At 49.6% G+C, this 19575-nt stretch overlaps 2 protein-coding genes and 1 long non-coding RNA gene across 6 annotated transcripts in view; 1 reads left to right on the forward strand and 2 right to left on the reverse strand.

Moving 5' to 3' along the window:
• Nucleotides 1–19575, forward strand: part of LOC309377833 — a 355859-nt gene that overhangs the window by 183877 nt on the left and 152407 nt on the right. The window lies entirely within an intron of this gene.
• LOC309377569 (shootin-1-like) overlaps nucleotides 1–19575 on the reverse strand; it is a 60576-nt gene that overhangs the window by 13941 nt on the left and 27060 nt on the right. For 3 of the 4 annotated variants that reach the window (XM_081925039.1, XM_081925040.1, XM_081925038.1), the window contains exons 1-7: nucleotides 9127–9247; nucleotides 7453–7505; nucleotides 6740–6800; nucleotides 4543–4637; nucleotides 3115–3271; nucleotides 656–753; nucleotides 296–377 (exon numbers count right to left, since the gene is read on the reverse strand). In XM_081925039.1, coding sequence (XP_081781165.1) covers nucleotides 296–377; nucleotides 656–753; nucleotides 3115–3271; nucleotides 4543–4637; nucleotides 6740–6800; nucleotides 7453–7505; nucleotides 9127–9163 — 583 coding nt within the window. In that variant the 5' untranslated portion in view covers nucleotides 9164–9247. Of the gene's footprint in view, nucleotides 1–295; nucleotides 378–655; nucleotides 754–3114; nucleotides 3272–4542; nucleotides 4638–6739; nucleotides 6801–7452; nucleotides 7506–9126; nucleotides 9248–19575 lie in introns of those variants that run through there. The other variant, XM_081925041.1, reaches the window with a different exon arrangement.
• Nucleotides 12611–19575, reverse strand: part of ATP6V1B1 (ATPase H+ transporting V1 subunit B1) — a 61958-nt gene continuing 54993 nt past the window's right edge. The window contains exons 11-14 of the mRNA XM_081925101.1: nucleotides 18343–18425; nucleotides 16780–16884; nucleotides 14965–15094; nucleotides 12611–12933 (exon numbers count right to left, since the gene is read on the reverse strand). Coding sequence (XP_081781227.1) covers nucleotides 12770–12933; nucleotides 14965–15094; nucleotides 16780–16884; nucleotides 18343–18425 — 482 coding nt within the window. The 3' untranslated portion in view covers nucleotides 12611–12769. The remainder of the gene's footprint in view (nucleotides 12934–14964; nucleotides 15095–16779; nucleotides 16885–18342; nucleotides 18426–19575) is intronic.

Below are 19575 nucleotides of genomic sequence, written 5' to 3' on the forward strand. Positions count from 1 at the left end.
GAGCCAACGTCGTCTAATCTCCCTGCAAAGAGACCAGGATGGAAATGCGTAGCTCATCTGGAAGCTCTGCCTCCACAGTTGGGGGCAGTTCTGAATACCAGGAAACCACAGGAGGGGAGAGTAGCTTTCGCACTCGGATCCTGCTCGCGGGTTTCCCATAATGGGCATCTGGTTGCCCGCTGCGAGAAGAGGGTGCTGAACCAGGTGGGGAAAAGGAAGTAAATGCCAGCTCAGGAAGGGAGGCAGCTCTGGGTGCAAGAATAGGCTCTTCCTGTGACCTTTCCCCACAACTCACCTCGTTTGACCCTCTTCAAAGCCCTCTGGCGTTCCACCACCAGAGCCTGCAGAGATTGCTTCTCAAACTGCTCTTCTTCCACCTTTGCACAAAGGAGATATTGCTTCTGTTTCATTTCTGTTTCATTTTTATTTATGATTTTCAGTTATATACATTTCAATAGTTCTACAATCATTCTAACATTTCGAAACTCGACTTCGAGTTGACTGGGGGGTCAAAAGAAAGCCACTTAAAACAGCTGCTCTTGAGGCATTTCGTTCCGGATCTGCTAGACAGAGTCAGACAGAGGACGCTGACAGGTGGCTGTCTTGTCCCTGCTAACATAAATCCTGGCTGTGCCCATGGAGTAACCCACAATACCTGTTCCTGGAGCTGCTGGACCCGACCCTGGAGCCCCGTCACTTGCACGGCCAGTTCCTTCTTTTCATCCAGCAGCAGGGAAACCTTCGCTTGAAGGTCTGGATAAAAAAGAAGGAGAAAGGGAAAGGTGAATTTGAGGGAAGCTGGCTCCTTAGAGGAGAGACTGTTGCCAATGAAATATACTCGGAGTCGAGAGTGGATTTCATGCTCTTTATTCAGCTCATAGTGGTGAGGAGGAATGGAAGTTCCCCCAGAATGTCTGCTTTATATACAAAACAAAAAAAATTCCTTCCAGTAGCACCTTAAAGACCAACTAAATTAGTTCTTGGTATGAGCTTTCGTGTGCATGCACACTTCTTCAGATACACATCTGAAGAAGTGTGCATGCACACGAAAGCTCATACCAAGAACTAACTTAGTTGGTCTTTAAGGTGCTACTGGAAGGAATTTTTTTTTGTTTTGACTATGGCAGACCAACACGGCTACCTATCTGTAACTGCTTTATATACATTATTTACACAATGGGCCCGACGTGATTGGCTAATTCCGGGATTCTCCTGTAGGCCAATCTGGTTGCAGATTCATTTCCACCTGGAGTTGGACTGGGTGGCTCCTGTGGACCAATCAGACTGCTGCATTCTGGACCCTATTGTTCTAGGACCAATCAGATTGCTGCCTTTTGGATCCTATTCAACTCAGTACATAACAGCCAACTTAGCAGCCAGACCACAGGACAGACTCTTGGGACTCAGCCATACAGCTGAAAATAAAACATTTTAAGTGCATTATACAAATGTGACACTAGATGGCGATGGTGAGCTTATAGCAAATTCAATATATTTTTCAAAAAGCGTTTTTATATGTGTCTAGAGTCCACCTCGACTTCACCTCCTGGCAGCTGAAAGTTGGAAAAGTTGGGACAGGTAAAAGAAAGTTCTTCTTCACACATCGCGTGGTTAAACAGGGGAACTCCCTGACACAGGAGGCAGCGAGGGCCACCAACGTGGATGGCCTTGAAAGTCCAACCCCCTGCAGTGCAGGAATAAACACACACACACAGTTGCATGTGCAGAACAGAAGGCAAGAGGTAGGGGGCACCAAACTTGCTGAAATTTGAAAGACCTGAGTTCTGCCCTGTAGGTGTCAGGAGTTCAGCCTACAGTTGAGTAGGACCCTGGCAGAGACACATGCACAACTGACATGTTCTCTCCCTCCTGGTCGATCGTTTGGGAGCTTCAAAAGCTTTCTTCAGCCCGAACATCACAGCAACTGCTGCCAACAGATATCGGTTCACTTAGGGATCCGCAGAGTCTTCACAGTTCGCGTGACAGACCTCAGCATTTTGGCTAATCTACTTTTATTTACATATAAACACACACGGAGCACTGCAATATGGTTCCCTCTCTCTCTAGCATCAGACAGCAAAGGGAAAAAGAACAAAGGACAATAGTCCCACTTCACGGAACACAGAAACACAAACATCCTGTCTCCATCACATCCCACTCTGTGGAGTCAAAACATCCCATGACTGCAATCACGGAGCAGGAATTCTAACAGTAGATCCCCTCCCATCTGGCAATGCTGGAGCAAGTGGGAGGGGAGTGGCAGCAACTATCAGAACCTCGGACAGCACTGCAGGGCTGATGTGTTGCAGCTGGGCACCGAAGGGGGTGTGAGATCTAGTACAGTGGTACCTCAGGTTACATACGCTTCAGGTTACACACTCTGCTAACCCAGAAATAGTGCTTCAGGTTAAGAACTTTGCTTCAGGATAAGAACAGAAATTGGGCTCCGGCGCGGCAGCAGCCGGAGGCCCCATTAGCTAAAGTAGTGCTTCAGGTTAAGAACAGTTTCAGGTTAAGTACGGACCTCCAGAACGAATTAAGTACTTAACCTGAGCTACCACTGTATACCTGAAGGTCCTGTAAACCTAAAGGAGCATCTCCACCCCCATCATTCTACCCGGACACTGAGGTCCAGCACCGAGGGCCTTCTGGCGGTTCCCTCACTGCAAGAAGTCAAGTTACAGGGAACCAGGCAGAGGGCCTTCTCGGTGGTGGCACCCGCCCTGTGGAACACCTTCCCACCAGATGTCAAAGAGAACACAACTACCAGACTTTTAGAAGACATCTGAAGGCAGCCCTGTTTAGGGAAGCTTTTAATGTTTAATAGACAATTGCATTTTAATATTCTGTTGGAAGCTGCCCAGAGTGGCTGGGGAAGCCCAGCCAGATGGGCTTGGTAAAAATAATAAATTATTATTACAAATTATTATGAGAGGCATCTCTTGAACACCGCCTCTCCATCCTTAAGGAAGCTTCTTCTCTTCCTCCAAGGTTGGTCTTCTCCACTGCTGCAGGATGAGTACATTTTGTACAGTCCCTGCCCAGATCTCTCCCTGCAGCAGCAGCTCCCCTTGGTGGCCTTTGAGCCAGAGGGGAAGCGACAACCCGACTCACCTTTGATTTGCTGCAGGTATTGGCTCACTGGATCCAGGACTTGCTCAGTGGGGATCTCCTCCTCGTTGCCCGGGTCGATGAGGTCCGCCGGGAGGTGGGTGAGCATGGGCAACAAAGCCGCGCTGATGCGCTTCAGCTTCTTGTTCTCTCTGCTCACCTGCAGGAGTCGAGATGCAATGGCAAAGGTAAGCCCAGGATGATCTCGGAAGCCGCGGTGGAAGGGTGGCTCCGAGACTGGGCTGCAAACCAAGGTGTCTTGCGGGACAGATAAAAGAAAGAGTTCAACTATGGAACTCACTCCTGCAGGAGACACAGGGTCAGATTTAGGTTTGATGAGGCTCTCAGCTACTGAAGGTAATGGGGCCCTTTCTATGTCCAGATGTCCTTTGTCAACAACAAGTTGTCTCTGCTTTTTGTGCTGAATATATGCTATATGAGCTGGATGAATCCCAAGCCAGAATTATCATAAGATTGCCGGAAGAAATATCAACAACCTCAGATATGCAGACGACACAACCTTGATGGCAGAAAGTGAGGAGGAATTAAAGAACCTTTTAATGAGGGTGAAAGAGGAGAGCGCAAAATATGGTCTGAAGTACAACATCAAAAAAACGAAGATCATGGCCACTGGTCCCATCACCTCCTGGCAAATAGAAGGGGAAGAAATGGAAGCAGTGAGAGATTTTACTTTTTTGGGCTCCATGATCCCTGCAGATGGTGACGGCAGTCACAAAATTAAAAGACGCCTGCTTCTTGGGAGAAAAGCAATGACAAACCTAGACAGCATCTTAAAAAGCAGAGACATCACCTTGCCAACAAAGGTCTGTATAGTTAAAACTATGGTTTTCCCAATAGTGATGTATGGAAGTGAGAGCTGGACCATAAAGAAGGCTGATCGCCGAAGAATTGATGTTTTTGAATTATGGTGCTGGAGGAGACTCTTGAGAGTCCCATGGACTGCAAGAAAATCAAACCTCTCCATTCTGAAGGAAATCAGCCCTGAATGCTCACTGGAAGGACAGATCCTGAAGCTGAGGCTCCAAGACTGTGGCTTCCTCATGAGAAGAGAAGACTCCCTGGAAAAGACCCTGATGTTGGGAAAGATGGAGGGCAGAAGGAGAAGGGGACGACAGAGGACGAGATGGTTGGACAGTGTTCTCAAAGCTACGAACATGAGTTTGACCAAACTGCGGGAGGCAGTGGAAGACAGGAGTGCCTGTCGTGCTCTAGTCCAGGGGGTCACGAAGAGGAGGACACGACTAAACGACTAAACAACAACAACAACAACAAAATAGGTATCTAAAGCCATTTGCTGTATGTGAGATTGGAGCAGGGATTCTTTGCATGCAAAACAAGAGCTAGACTCCTGAGTTACAGCTGTTCCCCAGGTTAGATGCCTTGCCATGTCCACCAGCTCGCCTGTCTCACCTGGGCTGCGTAGGCTTCTGCCTGCTCTCGGCACGACTTCTCGATTTCATACTCTGCTTCCAGGGTGGACAGCTCAGCGAGCAAAGCCTGTGAAGCTGGGAATGAAAGGAAATGGAAGGCTGAAGATCATCTCTAGAGCTGTTTCCCCAGACTTTCCCCACTTGGTGACATTCCGTATTTTTTGCTCTATAAGACTCACTTTTTCCCTCCTAAAAAGTAAGTGGAAATGTGTGTGTGTCTTATGGAGTGAATGCAGGCTGCGCAGCTATCCCAGAAGCCAGAACAGCAAGAGGGATTGCTGCTTTCATTGCACAGCGATCCTTCTTGCTGTTCTGGCTTCTGAGATTCAGAATATTTTTTTTCTTGTTTTCCTCCTCCAAAAGCTAGGTGCGTCTTGTGGTCTGGTGCATCTTATAGAGCGAAAAATACGGTAAATTTATCCTCAATGCCCGTGAGCCTACCCTGCAAAAAGCATCCTTCAGAATGGCAGTTTGCACGACCCACAAAGGAAGATAACTGAAGTGTAGGTGGGTTCCCACGAGGCAAGAACCTTTATTGAACTACATAACTGGGAAGCGGGCAAAGCAACTGCTTATATACATTCCTGAAAGCCTGGGCCGCTCCCACTCCCAACGTGATTGGCTGTCTAAACTTCCAAGCTGCGAATCACGACTCAGAGTTCAAGGGCCAATGGCAGACGCCCAAGTCCGGAAATGTTCTGTGATTGGACATCATGTATTGAATCAGAACACAGGAGCTCAGAATCCTTAGTGGAGACTCAAGCTCAGGCCCACACAGGCCATTGAATACATAACAATAATAATACACAATCAAATTCAAAACAGAAGCCATTAATTGCACATTTATTTAAACTATTCAGGTGTTGTGAACCACCCTGAGATCTGCGGATGAAAGGCGGTATACAAATTCAATTAACAACAACAACAACCAAGCAAACATATAAACCATATTAATTTACACCTTAAAACTATTCTGTTTAATCCATTGGACAAAACTGGTGAACTTGATCCAATGATACCAGCTTTCCAAAGTTTGATAGTCTTGCCTCTTATTGCCCCACTAATAATAATAATAAAAATAAAATAATTTTATTTATACCCCACTCTCCCCAGCCAGAGCCGGGCTCAGGGCGGCTAACACCAGTAAAATTACAGTAAAAGTATACTAGTAATGGGGGGGGGGGATTTAAAACACCGGTTAAAATGCAATTTAAAATGCAGCCTCATTTTAAAAGTAGCCCATAGATCAAAACCACAAGGGGAGGCAAACCTAAGGGGCAGACTGAGTCCAAGCCGAAGGCCAGGCGGAACAGCTCTGTCTTGCAGGCCCTGGGGGGCTTGACATCTGTCCGCAGGGAAAGATGTCAAGTCCCACAGTGCCCTAATCTCTTGTGACAGAGCGTTCCACCAAGTTGGGGCCAGTACTGAAAAGGCCCTGGTCCTAGTTTAAAGCCATCTAACCACCTTGCGGCCTGGGACTTGGTTCTGCACCCGGTTCCCAAAACGCCCGATCAGAGTCCTGTGAGATGCCCACAAGCCGGACACGGGTGCAATCGCCCCCTCTCATCCTGAGGTTCACCACTGTGAATAGTCGGGAGCAGGAAATGCAGGACACAGCTAGGCCCCCCCCCCAATCTCCGAGCAGCGAGAGGCTCCAGGCCAGGGGTCAGCAAACTTGCCGCACCTTGGGCTCGTGTCTCCAGTGCTGATCATGTGGCGGGCCGGAGGGCCTGGGAGCCCGTGCACACACGCTATTTCCGGTGCGCTTTTGGGCTGGAGCAGCACTGGAAATAGCTTGTGTGCATGTGCACGGGCCTCCTCCGACCCGGATGTGCACCAGAAATAACACTTGCGCATGCGCAAATAATGCTTGTGCATGTGCACAAGTTATTTCTGGTGCTCCTCCGACCCAGAAGCAGGCAGCTGCACAGTGCAGCGCTGGTAAGAGCAGGCAGCGGGGGTTGCCGCTGGCAGGATAAACAAGTCCCTCGGGGCTTATCCTGCCCACGGGCCTTAGTTTGGGGTCCCCTGCTCCAGGCATTCAGCAGGTTTTGTTACCTTGGAATGAGAATCAGCAGAGACTGTGGCATCTTCGGGATTTAGAGTTTGATTTCTACATCTATGCAATCTGAGCATAAGGGGCTCGGAGCAGTAACACCCCAACAGATCATGCTTACCATACTCAAATTCGGCTAGCTTTTTCTTGGCTTCATCCCTTTCCTGACAAGCAGCCGCTTCCTGGAAGATGGAAGGGAACAAATGTTTCTGGGTCACTGATGTTTCCGATTCCAATCCTGCCAGCAGAGTTGCTTTTGCTAAGCAATCATTCCCTCCATTCCCATCCTCAGCACAGCTGCTCATGCAGACTTCAAAATTGTCGTGTCCCCCCTGAATTTAGAATAATAGAATTCTGCAAGGGACCCCTAAAGGTCATCCAGTCCAACCCCCTGCAATGAAGGAATCACAACTAAAGCAACCCTGACAGAGGGTCGCCCAACCTCGGCTTAAAAACCTCCAAGGAAGGAGGTGGCCTATTCCATTGTTGGACAGCTCTTACTGTCAAAAAGTTCTCCTTTCTAATCATCTGAATGCACGGGTTCAAGTGCTGCCCTCTGAAGCAAAACAGTGGGAGTGATTAGAAAGCCACAGTGAATGGTTGTGAGAACAGGACTTTCTCTGAGTCACAATTTGCTGGGGCTTCACTCCAGAACCAGACCCTGACACCTATTTCCCATTCTTTCCCCATGAGGACCAGAAGCTTATTTTTTATTTTTAAAAAAACCTTTTGTGTGCTTTTTATTGTATGGTTTTAAGTTTTCATGCTTGAAACTGTATCAAATATACAAATATTTTAAAAATGAATTTTAAAGAAATGAAAGGACCCACATACCTCGGCGTCTTCATCTTTCTCTGAATCAGAGTCACTGTCAGATTCCAAAATGGCTGCAAAAGAAGAGAAAGAGAACGTCGCCACGAAATGCCCAGGGGCAGCACTGAGGCTCTGCTAGCCTCCCCCAACCTGGCACCCTCCAGATGTTCTGGACTACAACTCCCATCAGCCCATCAATCCATCTGTCCTTGATGGTCATATCGCTAGTTAGAAATCTCCTCTTTCCTTCTGAAACATTCAGTTCTTGCAGCTCTCTCCCTCTCCACGTTGTCCTCACAACAAACCTGTGAGGGAGGTCACTGGCCCAAAGTCATACAGTGGATTTCCTTCAGTTGCGATGCTTAAGACCACATAAACACTTGGGGCCAAGTGGCATCCGAAGCGGGGACCCTCCAAAGTGGAGTCTGCAGGTTGATAAATTGCATGGGCTCCTACAGAGGAATTCCTCCACCTTAGCTTTGCACACGTGTGGAAATTATTGCACAAACAAGCAGCAGCCTTATTGCACAAAGCAAAAGGCAACATCCCAGACAGGGAGTGAGGGAGAGCAAGGCCACGGGTTCATTTAAGGGTGCCTGCAAATTCCTTCACACATCTGTACGGCCATCTCAACTTTATACCAATACAAACTCCTTTCGGCAACATTCTTTTCATTCTTTCCTTCACTGCCTTAGCATCTTAGGTTATCCATCAAGGCACATAGCATAACTTGCCCACTGCAGTTAGGGCTGCCATACATCGGAATTTCCCAGACACAGACAGGATTCGACCCTCGTAAACATTGCCCAGGTGGAAATAGCTTGGATGTTTGGGAAAATAGCTCAAAACTTCTTCTTCTTCTTCTTTTTTGAGATTTTGCAGAATAAGCTCAACAGCTCTGCCAACGGCCTCTGCCCAGTAGACCTGAAGGAGCGTCTCCACCCCCATTGTTCTGCCCGGACACTGAGGTCCAGCACCGAGGGCCTTCTGGCAGTTCCCTCACTGTGAGAAGCCAAGTTACAGGGAACCAGGCAGAGGGCCTTCTCGGTGGTGGCACCTGCCCTGTGGAACGCCCTCCCATCAGATGTCAAGGAAATAGACAACTGTCTAACTAGAAGACATCTGAAGGCAGCCCTGTTTAGAGAAGCTTTTAAGGTTTAATGTTTTACTATGTTTTTATATATGCTGGAAGCTGCCCAGAGTGGCTGGGGAAACCCTGTCAGATGGATGGGGTATAACAACAACAACAACGATTATTTTATTTTATGTGTCTGGATTGTCACATGAAATATGGCAACCCTAAGAACTTTGAGGCCGCGGGAGGATTTGAATCCGTGTCTGCCAGGACTCAGCCTGACACTCTAACCCAGGGGTCAGCAACCTTTTTCAGCTGTGGGCCGGTCCACTGTCCCTCAGACCTTGTGGGGGGCCGGACTATATTTTGAAAAAAAATATGAACGAATCTCTATGCCCCCAAATAACTCAGAGATGCATTTTAAATAAAAGGACATGTTCTACTCATGTAAAAACATGCTGATTCCTGGACTGTTCTTGGGCCGGATTGAGAAGTCGATTGGGCTGCATCTGCCCCATAGGCCTTTGGTTGCCCAGCCCTGCTCTAACCACTATGCCACAGTGTTTACCACGCTTACCCTTTCAACCTGCTTTTGGGGCAGGCAGATTTCCCATCCTTACCTGCCAGCTGGCTGAGATCCTCCACCAAAGGCTCCATTCAGGTCCGGACTGTCTGTGCTCAGCCAAGATCTGCCCAGCCTGCTCTGCCGCTTCTCTCCACAGTTGCATGAAAGGGATGAGGCTTCGCCAGAGAATTGGGAAGTGAAATCTCTCCTCCTCCTCCTCCTCTTCCTCCTCCAGCATGAGACGAGTCACAAGAAGCCACAGGGCTTTTTATTCTTTTTTAAAAAAATCTGCTAGGTTTTTCTTTTTACTGACCTGGTAATTGCATTTGCAACAGCCGCCAGGAGCTCTCTTTTGCAGAAGCTAGTTAGAGGCCAACAGATTTCAGCGCTCACTGAAACTCTGGCGAGAAGATATACGATTTACTGCCTCATATGCAATCAAATTAAAAGACGCCTGCTTCTTGGGAGAAAAGCAATGACAAACCTAGACAGCATCTTAAAAAGCAGAGACATCATCTTGCCAACAAAGGTCCGTATAGTTCAAGCTCTGGTTTTCCCAGTCGTGATGTATGGAAGTGAGAGCTGGACCATCAAGAAGGCTGATCGCCGAGGAATTGGTGCTTTTGAATTCTGGTGCTGGAGGAGACTCTTGAGAGTCCCATGGACTGCAAGAAGATCAAACCTATCAAACCTATCCATTCTTAAGGAAATCAGCCCTGAGTGGAAGGACAGATCCTGAAGCTGAGGTTCCAAGACTTTGGCCACCTCATGAGAAGAGAAGACTCCCTGGAGAAGACCCTGATGTTGGGAAAGATGGAGGGCACAAGGAGAAGGGGATCACAGAAGGCGAGATGGTTGGACAGTGTTCTCGAAGCTACCAGCATGAGTTTGACCAAACTGCGGGAGGCAGAGGAAGACAGGAGGGCCTGGTGTGCTCTGGTCCAGGGGGTCACGAATATTAGGAGGATATTGTGGATATTAGGAGTACCTAATATTAGGAGTCTGGCACTGCTATCTAGCAGCGTCTGCCAATGGCTTCTGCCTCAGAGTTGCAACTTGGGTCTTTCAGGAAAACCAGGAACTGGGTGCTTTTCTTTATGACTTCTGTCATGGGCACACCCGCCCCCCAACGCCTCCCCGTTATCTCCCTGCAAAGTCTCATTTCCTCCAAGGAGACTCCATTTCCTCTTTAGACTTCCCCTAAGAGGTCAGCTTTAAGGATTTCTGAGATTTAGCCCCCTCTCCCTCTCTCTCTACCAAGTGGCAATGGCGACGGCGAAGAGGGCCTTCTTCGCCGCCTCCATTGCATCTGCAGAAAACAGCAGCAGGAGACTTTTTCAGGTGGTTCGCAGTTTATCGGAACCACCTGTACCACCGGGGCCTGGTAGGGACCCCAAGATCTCCTGCAATGCTTTTGCAAAGTTTTTTGCAGATAAAATCGCTCAGATTCAAAAGGAGGTAGACTCCACCGTGGGAGCAGGGCCAGGGCGGGAGAGTGCTAGAGTTCTGTCTGGTCCTGTTATATGGGATCAATTCCAATCTGTTACCTCCGAGGATGTGGACAGGCTGCTTGGACGAGTGAAACCGACCACCTGTCTCCTTGATCCTTGCCCATCCTGGCTGATAAAAGCGAGCCGGGAAGCGCTGGGCGATGGGCTCTGCGGGGTGGTGAATGCTTCCCTCTGTGAGGGAGCCTTCCCAGACCCGCTGAAAGAGGCGGTCATTAAACCGCTTCTTAAAAAAACATCTTTAGACCCGGCCAATTTGGCCAACTATCGCCCAGTCTCAAATCTGCCAGTCTTGGGCAAGGGGATTGAGCGGGTGGTTGCTGAACAACTCCAAGCACGCCTGGAGGAAACGGACCATTTGGATCCCTTCCAATCGGGATTCAGGCCTCACCATGGGACTGAAACTGCCTTGGTCGCGCTGGTTGATGATCTCCGGCGGGCTAGGGACAAAGGTGAGAGCTGTTTCCTAGTTCTGCTGGATCTCTCAGCGGCCTTTGACACCATCGACCATAACATCCTTCTGGACCGTCTAGAGGGGCTGGGAGCTGGGGGCACTGTCATACAGTGGTTCCGCTCCTTCCTCCTGGGCCGTGTCCAGAAAGTGGTGGTGGGGGGTGAGTGTTCAGACCCCTGGGCTCTCACTTGTGGGGTGCCTCAGGGTTCTGTCCTCTCCCCCATGCTTTTTAATATCTATATGAAGCCGCTGGGAGAGATCATCAGGGGGTTTGGACTGGGTGTTCATCAGTATGCAGATGACACCCAGCTCTACCTCTCCTTTAAATCAGAACCAGTGAAGGCGGTGAAGGTCCTGTGTGAGTGCCTGGAGGCGGTTGGAGGTTGGATGGCGGCTAACAGATTGAGGTTGAATCCTGACAAGACAGAAGTACTGTTTTTGGGCGACAGGAGGCGGGCAGGTGTGGAGGATTCCCTGGTCCTGAATGGGGTAACTGTGCCCCTGAAGGACCAGGTGCGCAGCCTGGGAGTCATTTTGGACTCACAGCTGTCCATGGAGGCGCAGGTTAACTCTGTGTCCAGGGCAGCTGTCTACCAGCTCCACCTGGTACGCAGGCTAAGACCCTACCTCCCCGCGGACTGTCTCGCCAGAGTGGTGCATGCTCTAGTTATCTCACGCTTGGACTACTGCAACGTGCTCTACGTGGGGCTACCTTTGAAGGTGACCCGGAAACTGCAATTAATCCAGAATGCGGCAGCTAGACTGGTGACTGGGAGTGGCCGCCGGGACCACATAACACCGGTTCTGAGAGATCTGCACTGGCTCCCAGTACGTTTCCGAGCACGATTCAAAGTGTTGGTGCTGACCTTTAAAGCCCTAAACGGCCTCGGTCCTGTATACCTGAAGGAGCGTCTCCACCCCCATCGTTCAGCCCGGACACTGAGATCCAGTGCCGAGGGCCTTCTGGCGGTTCCGTCATGGCGAGAAGTGAGGCTACAGGGAACCAGACAGAGGGCCTTCTCGGTAGTGGCGCCCGCCCTGTGGAACGCCCTCCCATCAGATGTCAAAGAGATAAAGAATTACCTGACATTCAGAAAACATCTTAAGGCAGCCCTGCTCAGGGAAGTTTTTAATATGTAATGCTGTACTGGTTTTAGCACTGATTGGGAGCCGCCCAGAGTGGCTGGGGAAACTCAGCCAGATGGGCGGGGTATAAATAATAAATTATTATTATATTATTATTATTATTATATATCTCATTTTATTACATTTATCGCCCACCATTCTCCCAAGAAGCTGAAGGTGGAAATGCTTTTCTCTCCTGTCCTGTCCTCACAACAACCCTGTGAGGTAGGTTGGGCTGAGAGGGAGTGGTTGGCCCCAGGTCACTCCCAGCAGGGTCTTGGCTGAGTGTGGATTCGAACCCTCCTCTCTCCCAGGTCCTAGTCTGACACTCTAACCACTACACCACACTGCAGTTTTGATTTTGAGGAAGCATCCTGAGAAAGGCTTCTAAAAATAATAATTTCAAGATTTGGGTAGACACTTTTATTTTGAATCAGGACAGCAATGACAACTGATTATTTCACGGCAATAAAAGGGTGTCAGTACATCCAGGCTCATATTCCATTTTCTGGAGGTGATGTGTGAATATCCCCAAAGCCTTGGAGCAGCCACCCCACCCACCGCCAAGTCAGTTAAGTGGGTTGCGCCCCACCGTGGACAAGTCCTGAGGTTCAGAGGGCCGTGTTGGAGGAGCCATCGGCCCCTCTGGCCTCCCGGGGGTAGTACTCTGCCAGGATATTCTCCGGGATCCGTTTCAGCAGCTCTTTGGGGAAGATCCGCAGCAGCTGCCAGCCGATGTCGAGCGACTCAAATACGGTCCTGTTTTCGTAGGCGCCTGGGAGAAAACCAACATCGCCGGTGGGTAAAGGACAGGAGCCAGCCAGCAGTAAATCGCCAGCAAGCAAGCTGAAATTAAGTCTTGATTAGCAAAATACCGGAAAGTCAGGCCTAATGAGCACAGCACCTCATCTCCGGCAGGTCTTGCCCCCATGAGACTAAATGTCCCTGACTCCCCACAGTCATCTAAGTCCCCTTCTCTCCAGGGTTTTCCCTAGGCAATCGGAGACTATGCCTGCCTGCACCTAACCTCTCCTCTGCCCTTTTCATGCCTCTTCTGGTCCTGGGAGACCAGCAGGGATGGGAGCTGTTCTCAGCAGGAGGGGGAGACACCTGTGAGTCTTCCTCAGCCAGACTCCTCTCTGCCTCTCGGTCTCCCTCCTCTCCTGCTTCAGCTTCTGCCACTGAGTCTGGACTGCTCTCTGCCACCGACTCTCCCCGCTCACAGAGCCCTGTTACCTCTCCAGCTTTTGACACCTCCTCTTCCCAATCTTCTCCCTCTGACCACTCACTGTTGTCCCACCACCAATCCCCGGGCTCTGAGCCTTCTTCCCTTGGGCAGGGGCAAAACTAAGCTTTATTTCACCTGGGTCAAAGACCCAGTTTGGCACGCATCTCCAAGTGCATTTGCACCCACACACAAAGGATGGGGGCCTCAATGGGACCCCTTGGGGGGCTTCATCCGGGGTTCCTCAGCTGCTGCCTCCTACGTTCTTCTGCATCCAGCCAGTCCAAGACAGTTAATATTGCACATTCAAAACAAGGAAAAGGAAAAGGTGATGGTTTAGTGGCAACACTACACATTTAAGACTTTGCCGTTGCCTCTGAGTGGGGCAGAGAAGGGCTCCAGGTGCATTTACTGTACAGGATGTACGTGACCTGGTTATGCCCTGTCCTCTTGATCATCCCATAAGGTCCAGATAAGCCACATTTCCATCTGAGTAGCCTCCCGGGGCTGCATGCCAGTGGTGGTCGGGACCAGAGGAAAAAGTGGGAGGAGCAACAGATGTTTCGGGAAGTTTTTAATGTTTGAAGTTCTATTCTGTTTTTAATGTTCTGTTCAAAGCCGCCCAGAGTAGCTGGGGAATCAATCAATCAATCAATCAATCAATCAATCAATCAATCATGCTACTTTTTGCACAGTAAGGTAGTTTAAACACCTGGGACTCAGCTATACAGCTGCAAATATAACGTTTTATGCGTGTTATACAAATGTGACAGGGATGTGGGTGGCGCTGTGGGTTAAACCACTGAGCCTAGGACTTGCCCATCAGAAGGTCGGCGGTTCAAATCACCGCGACGGGGTGAGCTCCCATTGCTCTGTTCCAGCTCCTCTCAACCTAGCAGTTCGAAAGCACGTCAAAGTGCAAGTAGATAAATAGGTACCACTCCGGCGGGAAGGTAAACGGCATTTCCATGCGCTGCTCTAGTTTGCCAGAAGCGGCTTAGTCATGCTGCCCTCATGACCTGGAAAAAACTGTCTGCGGACAAACGCCGGCTCCCTTGGCCTATAGAGCAAGATGTGTGTGCAACCCCAAAGTCGTTTGCGACTGGACCTAACGGCCAGGGGTACCTTTCCCTTTACAAATGTGACACTAGATGGCGATGGTGAGCTTATGGCACATTCAATATATTTTTCAAAATGCTTTTTAAGAAAAGCATTTTCACAACATTTTTTATATGTGTCTAGATTCCAACACACACACAAGAGAGAGAGAGAGAGAGAGCGAGAGAGAGAGAACCTTCTTTCTCCACCCAGACAAGCAAGAGGCATTAACCAAGTCCAGAGGCACATTCCAGCCCTGCAGAAACCCTCAAGAGGATGCAAAGCAGGGGCAGCACAAGCTTCATCCTGGGGGAAGGGATGTGGCCCGGGGCCGGCTGGAGATCCCTGGAGGGCCGCATTTGTCCTGAGTTCCCCTCTCCCTGCTCCAAGGCCACGCTTCTCCTTCCCGCCTCCGTGCCGAGCGAGGAGGGCAAACGTCTCTCCCAGGTCAGCGTTTCCCGGCCGCCTTCGTCCCCCGCCTACCTTGTGCAATGAACTGCTTCTCGAACTTCTGCAGAAACTCCAAGAAGAGGAGGTCGTCAGCTGACAGGGCTTCCTCCCCGACCACGGCCTTCATGGCTTGCACGTCCTTGCCGATGGCGTAGCAGGCGTACTGAGCGGGAAACCACAGGGAGGGCATGAGTCAGGGCCCTGCCCGAGACAAGCGCCCTGACCCCGAGGCAGCCAGGAAAACCCCAGAACCACCCTCAAAAAGAAGCTCTGAAGTGTTAGCTAGAAAGGTGTCTGGTTTTTTAAAACATGGGCATCGTAGATGCACGAGATCCACCCTCTGCATCAAGGCATCTTGTGAATTTAGTCACAGGGTTCTTATTTGTGGGGTTTGCTACAAGTTTGTGGGGTGCCTGGACTCCCCCTCTAATGCCTGGGTGCCAGACACTGGATTTAGCATATTAAAATCAACCAAGTCTGGATTTCTGTGTTCAGGAGATCACCTGGGGTGGACTATTAAGGAGAACGACCAGCCATTAGGAATCTCACCAGGGAGATGGACCTTTCCTTCAGCTCAGAGCTAGATTAGGTCAGAGTTTGAGAGATAGTTTAGGATTGGGTTTCTGCAGAAAGGTTCCCGTCTATAAAAGTCAGCAAGCTGGAGAAAAGCTCAGAAGTTTTGGAGCCTGTTTTGAATCCTGGGCTGCGGCAATGGGAAAAGCAAGACTATTTGGGGGTGTCAATGATGTGAGCCCCTCCATCAGGTTGTATATATACATAAATATGGATATGGATATATGTATATCATAAAGACTCCACAGTCTCTGCTGTGCCTTGTGATAAGACTTTTAAGGTCTTAAATATATAATAAATGGTCATAAATGTACCAAGCAAACACGTACATAAATATATAACCCACACCTCTGAATCAGCACAGGAAAACAGCCATGAAGCCATTTTGACTCCCAAACTGACCAAATGTTTTCTCTGCAAAGTCAAAGGAAAATGGAAACGCCTCCTCATTGTCTTTTCCTTCACAAATCCTGTTTTAAGGGTATGCCTGTGTATGAATAGGGTGAGCCTGTGACCTGGCTCAGGAACTGGGTATTTGTCACGACAAAAGACTGGCCAGGTTCCCCAGAGTATCCAATCAAGTAAGCATTAATAGGTAACCTGACAGACAGGAGGTAAACAACGCACTCAGATTTCTGTTGTAGACCACCCCTTTCTGTGATGTATGTATGATGTATGGAGGGGTGGTCTTGAGCTCCAGAGCAGGGAATTTAAAATGTCTATATAAGGGGAGGCACACCTTGGTTTGGGGTCCTCCTCCTTTCCTGCATGTGAGGGGAGCACCCTGTTGCAACAGATCAATAAAGATCAGGCTTACTAGCTGCTTTGCTTCTCAATATTCTCTGGTTGGCATCTGTTATTTTCTCCTACCAATAGGGAACCCACGTAAGGACTCTATGTGGGTTCTTGGATACCCCATAAGGGGAAAAGGGTGGATTTTTGTTTACAACAGCCTCATTTCTGAAAGAAAACACGGACTCCAGGTAAGAGCCCGGAACCTCGGGTGGCAACAATATTTGTTGCTCTTGATGGCTATGCGCTACCACACTCCGCCGTTTGAGGCAGGAATGCTTCTGAATCCCAGTTGCTGGAAACCACAGGAGGGGAGAGGTGGTCTTGTGTTCGAATCCTGCTTGTAGCTTTCCAGCAGGCACAGAATCATAGAAGTTTAGCGCTGGGATCCCACGGGTCACCTAACCCAAAACCCTGGCAGTTCAGGGGTCCAAAAGACTCCTGAAATGGAAGACCCTTTTCCGCGGAGGCTCAAACACTCACCAGCTGATTGGAGACGTCTCCGTGGTCCTTCCTGGTCATGCCTTCCCCGATGGCCGACTTCATCAGACGGGAGAGGGATGGGAGGACATTGATGGGAGGGTAAATCTGTGGCAAGAGAAAGCAGGCGGGCATCTCTGGTTTTCGGAAATACACTCTGTGTGTGTGTGTGTGTGTGTTTAGCCTAAGGGCCCATCCATTTCTTGGCTTATGGTAGATCCCAGGACCCCCTGTGCCTCCTTGAATCCCTCCTTGCCTGTGTGGCATACTTCTCCAGCTCTTCTGCCCCACACATTCTCCTCCTTAAATCTGGAAATTCTCTATTTATTTGCATTTATGCCCCACCTTTGCTGCAAGGGGTTCAATTTGGTGTATGTGGTCCTCTTCCTGATTAATCCCCACCAGGGCCATCTTACCCATAAGTGCTAGGGGTGCAGGGCACCGGGGCACCAGGCTCTCAGGAGCACCAGGCTGAGAGTCTAGGGCCCGAGAGTTGAGTCCGGGGAAGAGCCCGTCTGTCAGTCAGAGTGCCAGAGCGGGCTCTTCTGCTGCAGGCGGCTCTGCGCCGCGAGTTCGGGGGACGACTGAGCCAGCAAGATGCTGAGGTGCCTGGCCGGCTCTGCCCTCCTGTGTGCCTGGGAGTGGGCAACCTGGGGGGGGGGCAACAGGCGGATCTTTGCACCCCGGTGCTGCATATGCTTAAGACAGCCCTGATCTCCATCACAACCCTGTGAGATAGGCCAACTTTGCTGCCACGTACACCTGGACAACACCATTACTGGCCCCACAACATCAAACATACCATCTCAGGACTATTTAATTGCTTATCTTCTAACATTGTGTATGCCATCAAATGCCAACAAAGCCCTTCAGCTCTCTATATTGGACAAACCCTATGCCAAAGGATAGGTAAAGGTAAAGGGACCCCTGACCATTAGGTCCAGTCGTGGCCGACTCTGGGGTTGCAGGGCTCATCTCACTTTATTGGTCAAGGAAGCCAGTGTACAGCTTCCGGGTCATGTGGCCAGCAGGACTAAGCCGCTTCTGGCGAACCAGAGCAGCGCACGTAAACACCGTTTACCTTCCCGCCAGAGCGGTACCTATTTATCTACTTGCACTTTGACGTGCTTTCATGCTGCTAGGTTGGCAGGAGCAGGGACCGAGCAACGGGAGCTCACCCCGTCGCGGGGATTCGAACCGCTGACCTTCCGATCGGCAAGTCCTAGGCTCTGTAGTTTAACCCACAGCACTACCCGCGTCAGCAAGAAGTAGTCCAGACCAAAGTTTGAAAAGCTCAAGCCCTCACAGCAGCCCAGTTGCAGTCTCACCCCTAGACTAGTCAAGAGCACAGAGAACCTTCTCTTTATCCTTACTTGAACGGACTTTATAACTCAGAAGGATGAGCATCAACAATGTCAACCTCTTTCCAAGGATGTGTCCTTTCTACAGCAGCCGACTCAGTGGAGGAAGCATCCCCAATATGTCCACTTCCTTTTCCTTTGCAAGGATGGAACCACGGGCAGAGATGAGGATCAAAGGGGAAAGGGAAGCCCCAGGTAAACCTACCTGTCTATTGTGGAGCTGCCTGTCCACATAAATCTGCCCTTCGGTGATGAATCCGGTCAAGTCAGGAATGGGGTGAGTGATATCTGTAAGTGGGGGAAGCAGGTAGATTAGCCGCTGGCCCTGCTAATATTCGAAGTGATTTCTCTGGTCCCTGGACTAATCTGGTTTCTCACTAGGGGCCTCTCCAGGCGGGTGTGATGCTGTTTTTTTTCAAGTGCAACTGATGCAACATATAACATGCAACATGGAACTGGTGCAACAGCAGCGCATAGGCATTGGGTTTTGCACCAAACCATCCACACACCATTCTGCTTTGTCAGTTCTGCAAGGCTCCTCCAGGGATCACTGCATGATTGCCATCTGGAGGGGCACTGAGAATCACGGAATAGCAGAATTTGAAGGGAACCCCGAGGGTCATCTAGTCCAACCTGCTGCTGTGCAGGAATCTCAGCTAAAGCATACAGGATAGATGGCCGTCCAGCCTCTGCTTAGAAACCTCCAAGGAAGGAGAGACCTTAGGAGTGCGGGATGTGAAACACAAGAGCAGTCAAGTACAACATTTCTAGAGCGAACATGTTTACACATGGGGAGGAATGTTTGTCCAGCCAGCAGGAAAACTTCCTTTTTCCTTCTGGGCTGGGACAGACTTCCTCTGCATGTGACTAGAGGTGGGCGTGGCCTCACCTGTGCAGGTAATGACAAAAGCACAGGGGCAGGATAGCCACCTCTCTCCTTTTGACTACATGCATTGAAGAAGCAACATCTGCTTAGCCAAAGATGCTCTCCTGGCCTCCAGACAAGAGAGGACAAAGGGACCGTCTCCTTATGAGATAGTTTCCAGGTGTATGTTACTTTTCTAAGCTAAGCCTGCCTTCTGGGATCTGATTGTGAACAGAATGTGAGTAAACTCTTTTTATACTTTTATAGAAGACTGTGTCGTGTCTTATCTTTTATGAGGGAATGAGGAGGAAACACCAGAACATTATAGAGGCTTTAGCCCGCCTGAGCAAAAGCTTCTGCTGTGAGCTTAAAAAGGGGAATGTTAGTCTCCTAAATTGTGAACTTGTTAATATAAGTTGGAAAGGCTATAATCAAACAATATATCCTTTCCTGCATCCCTGAACATTCCCACAATGAGGGCGTCTGTTCCAGTTTCAAACGGCTCTGACTGTTTACTTGTGCGTTCTGGCACAACCAAAGCAGAACAAAGAAACTTGGCATTTGTGGTAGAAA

This window comes from Podarcis melisellensis, assembly GCF_964234715.1.
Source record: "Podarcis melisellensis genome assembly, chromosome: 9".
Classification (NCBI taxonomy): Eukaryota; Metazoa; Chordata; class Lepidosauria; order Squamata; family Lacertidae; genus Podarcis; species Podarcis melisellensis.